At 37.9% G+C, this 6,852-nt stretch overlaps 1 protein-coding gene across 1 annotated transcript; it reads right to left on the bottom strand.

Annotated features, from left to right (window-relative positions):
- LOC132115650 (melanocortin-2 receptor accessory protein 2B-like) lies at positions 1 to 3,304 on the bottom strand. Its single transcript, XM_059524061.1, has 3 exons — positions 2,940 to 3,304; positions 2,694 to 2,793; positions 1 to 1,082 (listed from the first exon to the last, which is right to left on the bottom strand). The coding sequence occupies exons 1-3, from the start codon at positions 3,046 to 3,048 to the stop codon at positions 683 to 685; spliced, it is 609 nt and encodes a 202-aa protein (XP_059380044.1). The 5' UTR covers positions 3,049 to 3,304; the 3' UTR covers positions 1 to 682.
- Between the last annotated feature and the right edge of the window lie 3,548 nt (positions 3,305 to 6,852).

Genomic DNA, 6,852 nt, shown 5'->3' with positions numbered 1-6,852 from the left:
GTGAAGGGATGTTCACTTACACTAATGAGAAAACTATGTAATCTACATAGTTTCTTTAAATAATAAAAACAGATGTCAATAAGATCTGAATGCCCTCATTAATTTGCACTTTTTAGAATTATCAGCAGCTCATTAAATATCAGTCACGGTCCAGCTCTCTCTCGTGAAGCCAGCACGGAAGTGACTCCAGCTGTAATTCATCGACTGGCCGCTAGAGGCTCACTGCAGAAGAGAGTCAGTCCCATAGACTCCATGTTAAAATGCCCAACTTTACAGCAGAAAAAAACGTTTACAGCCTGGTGCAAAAAAATATTTTGGTCTATAAAGCTAATTTTGCCCTTCATGACAACTGTGAGGACGGTGAATTATTTTATAACTCATCCGTTTAAATTATATTAAGCCTAAAATGTTCTGCATAATTAAGGGCGTGGCCACTTGAGTGACAGGTGGATCACCGCCGTCGAGCTAGGTGGGCGTGGTTTCATCAACTAGATCCCGCCTTTTTGTCCATTTTCAATTATCCGGGATTGACGTGCGGTGATGCGCTGACAAACAAGATGGCGACAGCTGGCTCCGCCTACTTTTGACACTCTTCGGAAACATACGGGTGACGTCACGGACACTACGTCCATGTTTTTATACAGTCTATGGTCGCTGTCCATGTGAAACACGAGTCTGTGTGCTAGCGTCTGATGACATCATAGGACTCTGAGTTCTTCAGCACAGCTGATTGGCTGTCTGTGATGATTGACAGCTCACATGGCACCAAGTCATTGTTGCCGTCGCTGTAGTTCTGTTCAGAGCTCACGAAGTTCGGAATGTGGAAGTTGGACAGGAAGTGCTCGTCTTCATCTCCTCTCTCGTCCTCTGCCGCCCCCTGGAGATGGAGCCCAGACTCAGAGGCCCGCCCACAATGCCTCCCTCGGCCAATCACGGTGTTTCTGACGGCCTCCTCGTGGATGTAGAAGTGAAAGAGGGAATGTGATTCATCCGTCAGCGGCGGGAGAGAAAACAGCTGAGAACTGCCGAGCTCCAGCACACAGTCAGCTAGACCATGATGCTTTTCACTGGGATCAAGGATCCTGCGGAGAAACACGGACAGCTTTTTCTTTTACTTCAGCTAAAGAAAACATAAATGACTAATTTTCATAAACAAAAACACAATTAAAATGTCAAAAAAAGAAAGAATACATGATTAAACATTTTCTCATAGTTATATGGTTTGACGTAATCATTAAGTATTAATAAAACTTTTTTTTTTTATTTAATATATGGAAAATATTACTTTATCAGTAACTACATACCAAGACTTTCAGATTTTTGCCATTTTGGCATAATTTTTTAATTAATTTTATTTAAAATCTATATTTAATCTATTGTTAATAATAATTCTTTTATATTTTTAATATTTTAAAACAAATTTTCCTTTTTTACTCCAAAAAGTGAGTTTAAAAGTAAAAAAAAAAAAAGATAATTTGAGTAAGTTTCACAAGAACACACAATTTCAGATTTTTCTACCTCAAAACTGAATGTTTAATTCAATGGTGTTCATTTTTGTAATTGTTAGATTTACTTGCAACTTTTTAATTTAAAACTTTTTTTTTCAGTGTAGTAGAAAGTTAATTTTTTATTACATTTTTTTTTGTCTGACCTTTGATATAGGTAAACAGTACATTTTAATGACTAATTAATTCAGGGCTCATTTGCTGTAATGTATGCAGCAGCTGAAGTGTTTCAGCTCATTTAAATATATGATTATAGACTCGCTGTTTCTATGGAGACACACATGAACCTTATTCTACAATAACACATCTGAACAAAATCAGCATGTTATGTGTTATTGAGTGTGTGTGTGTGTGGCAGAGATTGTGTTTGGAGTAATAACTGCTGCAGTATTGTGTGGGATTTTATTTATAGTCCCAAAGACTGACAGTCTCTGACAGATGAGATTTAGATCTCAAAATGCATTCAAAATCTGTACTAAATTCACATCATTATAAAAAAATAAAAAAAACACAGTCATATCGAACCACACCAATAAATGTATATGGTGCAAGCATATATATATATATATTTTTTTTTTTTCACAATATTGATAAGAAGTTGTATTTAAATATATGACTGCATGACATTTTTTTTACCAGCATTTAGCCCAGAGGAATGAATGGAAATGAATAAAATTTCTTTGAATTCGTCAAAATCTTACATTTGTGAAATCTAAATATTTATTTCTAAAAAAACAACATCAAAATTACAAAAATACTTCTCTGAAAAGTTTTCAAACAAAATAAATTAATTTTACTAGCATAAACTTTCACTTTCAGATGAAAAAGTGATCAGTTTTTCATGTTGCAATGATTCATTATTATTGACGAAATTCAGTCCAAAAGTGTGTGAGATGAGGAAATGAAAATATATTTTTCAAATGTTTTTGACACTTATATAACTTCATAGATAATTGAAAGTATTTTGACACCAATGAGACTCCATACATATGGAAATGGTTTAAAAGAAATCCTTGAACAGCATTACAAGGGTAAAATCTAATATTAAAGTTTAAGAAAAGATATGAACAGTGTTATTGAATTCAAAACGTCAGCGAGCATAATATAAACTCTCATATTTCTCACCAAAATCCTAAAAAACATTGAATGCTCTCCACATCTCTTTAATGAAGTGTGTGTTTTACTCACTCTGGATGCGGAGCTCCTGTTTTTGTCAGCAGCGTCAAAACAAAGAACATAAAGATGACGAACACGGCCAGTCCGACCCAGAAGCAGATCACTATAGAGTCTGACGAGACAAAACCAGCATTTAGAACACACACACACACACACACACACACACACACACACACACACACACACACACACACACACACACACACACACACACACACACACACACTCCTCTCTATATAAACAGTGAATGATACTCACATCTGTTTGCTCTCAGGCCCTCGAAGGACACAGGCTCCTCGTCATCATAATATTCATAATGCCATTCATATTCTCCGCCGGACTGACTGCGGTTTGAATATTCAGTCATGTTTCTGTGGAGTATTTCAGGAGTCAGAACACATCCTGACCGGTGAGAAGATCACACTGAAGGCATCACACAGAGACATCAGAATGATTGTGCTCGCTTTGTCTCTCTCTTTCGGTTCATACAGCACGTAATTCATGAAATCACAAACACCCACCTTCAGAGAGAGAGAGAGAGAGAGAGAGAGAGAGAGAGAGGGAGAACAATATTAGCAGTAAAAAGTTTATTTTTATGTGAACCTGATGATCAGAAGATTACCTATTTATCATTTTCTGACTTTGTAACTCTCATTATCAAGATTGCCCATCTGATGAAACAAGCCCCGAGACTAAGGAACATGAGAGAAATGCAACATATTTCACCAGGTATCACTCAACCCATAACAACATCAACCACCAAGCCATGTGAGCTCTAAGATGGTTTAGATCCTACCTGTCCGACCGCTACCATTTTGTTTATTTAAATGGGGTGTCATCTCATTTATCATCAGTAAAATATGGAGTGCCACAAGGATCCGTCCTAGGTCCCCTTCTATTTTCAATATACATTTGGTAATATTATTAGAAAATACGGAATTAGCTTCCACTGTTATGCTGATGATACTCAGCTATATATCTCAACGAGACCAGATGAAACCTCTAAATTATCCAAGATAACAGAGAGTGTTTCAAATGTAAATGATGACCAATAATTTTCTCAGATTAAATTCGGATAAGACAGAGATATTAATTATTGGACTAAAAAACACCACACAGAATCTTGTAGATTACAATCTGCAACTGGACGGATGTACTGTTACTTCCTCTACAGTCAGAAATCTGGGTGTTATATTAGACAGCAACTTGTCTTTTGAAAATCATATTTCCAATGTTACAAAAACTGCATTCTTCCATCTTAGAAACATTGCCAAGCTACGAAACATGTTATCTGTTTCTGATGCAGAAAAGCTAGTTCATGCATTCATGACCTCTAGACTGGACTATTGTAATGCACTTCTAGGTGGTTGTCCTGCTTCGTCAATAAACAAGCTACAGGTCGTCCAAAATGCAGCAGCTAGAGTCCTTACCAGGTCAAGAAAATATGATCATATTACCCCAATTTTACAGTCTCTGCACTGGCTACCTATTAAGTTCCGTATCTGTTACAAATTATCATTACTTACCTATAAGGCCCTAAATGGTTTAGCTCCTGCGTACCTAACTAGCCTTCTACCACGCTACAACCCATCACGCTCCCTAAGGTCACAAAACGCTGGACTTTTGGTAGTTCCTAGGATAGCAAAGTCCACTAAAGGAGGTAGAGCTTTCTCACATTTGGCTCCCAAACTCTGGAATAGCCTTCCTGATAATGTTCAGGGTTCAGACACACTCTCTCTGTTTAAATCTAGATTAAAAATGCATCTCTTTCAGCAAGCATTCGAATAATGTATCTTAAATTGTAAGTGTAGTTGCATCTGATCAAATGTGCATTCTTATTCTTTAGCTTGGGTTAAACTAATTAATTTTACTTTGTTGGATCAGCAGCTATGCTAATGATGTCTCTATTTGTTTCTCTGTTTCTGCTGGATCTTCATCCCGTGGTAACTAGGATTTACACAAGCTCCAGTCTGGATCCAGAACACCTGAGAAGAGATGATGCTGACCCTCAGAGGACCCCAGATGATCCTAACCCTGAATCAACGACAGAACTAACAAATATTGCTACAAGTGTGACTGCATCATATAATAATTAATTATTAATAATATTAATAATGTTCATCATCTGGCTGACTACGTCTTGTATTAATTTATCTGAAATATCCTGTCATATGTGCACAAACTGACAGTCACCACTTATAAGCTATTACTAAATATTGTAGAAATATATTTTTTTTGTAAAGTTGCTTTGTGACTACTTGTATTGTAAAAGGCGCTATACAAATAAACTTGAATTGAATTGAATTGAATGTGATGAACCGATGCAATTGGGTTGTTCCAGATTATCGGAGGAAGAAAGAATGAAGCGACGTCAACTACGATTATGTTTCTACTGTGGTGAAAAAGGCCATCACAGCCCACACAAGGCCCAAACAACCACTCTGGTAAATATTGAACACTTTCCTTTGCTTAGTAACCAATCCTTCAAACTTCCTATTACACTAAGAGCTGAAGATATCCATATCCATTCCATTAACAGCGATGATCAATTCTGGAGCAGCATTGAACCTCATTCATAAAGATCTCATCAAAAAATATAATATTCCTATCCAACCATGCAATCCACCCATCAAGATCAAAGCGGTCAATGATATCTCAATTGGAAAGGGGATATGTCATAAGACCAAGCCAGTAACAATCCAAGATGCTTTATTTCACCAAGACTTAATCTCCCTGTATGTCACTGACTCCACCAAACATGAAGTGATCCTTGGATTCCCATGGCTATCCGTTCATGACCCCATCATTTCCTGGCATTAGGGTGAGTTGACTACTCCCCAATGCAATGCCTCCAAAGAGTAGGATTTACTTTCTGACCTGGAATGAAACCCGAGCCATGGAGGAATATATTGAAGAGGCTTTAAGCTCAAGATTGATTTGGCCCTCTACATCTCCAGCTGAAGCAGGTTTTTTCTCTGTTGAAAAGAAAGATGGAGGATTAATGCCTTGTATTGATTATCAAATGACTTAACAACGTCACTGTGAAGTTCCGATATCCTCTACCACTGGTTCCTTTGGCCCTAGAGCAGCTCCATGAGGCTAAAGTTTACACCAAACTTGATCTACGGAGTGCATATAAGCTGATCAGAATCAACAAGAGCGATGAATGGTAAACTGCGTTTCTCACCACTAGGGGGCACTATGAATATCAGGTTATGCGGTACGGGCTTGCCAATGCTCCAGCTGTTTTTCAGTCTTTCATCTTTTGACGATATCTTGATCTACTTAAATTCTGAAGATGAACAATTCAATCATGATAGGACCGTCCCCACTCGACTACTAGCAAACCAACACAGTTGTGTCAGACAGACTTAATTCCTGGGTTACCATATCAGTTATCCTTGTCTCAGAGGAGCACCAGGACAAGACCACAGGAAACAGATGATTCTTCTGCACAATCTGACTTTGCTGCAGCCTGGAATTGAACTACTGGTTTCGTCTGGTCAGAGGAGAACTGGCCCCCCCCCAACTGAGCCTGGTTTCTCCCAAGGTTTTTTTCTCCATTCTGTCACCGATGGAGTTTCGGTTCCTTGCCGCTGTCGCCTCTGGCTTGCTTAGTTGGGGTCACTTCATCTACAGCGATATCGTTGACTTGATTGCAAATAAATGCACAGACACTATTTAACTGAACAGAGATGACATCACTGAATCCAATGATGAACTGCCTTTAACTATCATTTTTGCATTATTGACACTGTTTTCCTAATGAATGTTGTTCAGTTGCTTTGACGCAATGTATTTTGTTTAAAGCGCTATATAAATAAAGGTGACTTGACTTGACTTATCAAGGAGTAAAAATGGACGAATCCAAGGTCAAGGCAGTCACAGAATAGCCACAACCATCCAGGACAAGGGAGCTTCATAGGTTTCTGGGGTCTGCTCATTTTTACAGATATTTTCTCAGGAATTGCAGTATGATTGCTTCTCCTCTGACATCTCTCTTTAAAGGAAAGCTTGAAAAAAGTTGTTGTTGCTGGTTGATTTTCAGGAAAGTTTTACTTCAATTAATACTTCATTTAACCATCATATAGGTTTTTTATGTGCTTTCTGGAGAAGATGAGAGAAAAGTAACATGAAAGTGTTCTGAGCATCCAGACACAGCAGATCCACA

Source organism: Carassius carassius, chromosome 35, assembly GCF_963082965.1.
Source record: "Carassius carassius chromosome 35, fCarCar2.1, whole genome shotgun sequence".
Classification (NCBI taxonomy): Eukaryota; Metazoa; Chordata; class Actinopteri; order Cypriniformes; family Cyprinidae; genus Carassius; species Carassius carassius.
Note: the sequence above shows the minus strand (reverse complement) of the source record. Positions and strands in the feature narration are given on the sequence as shown.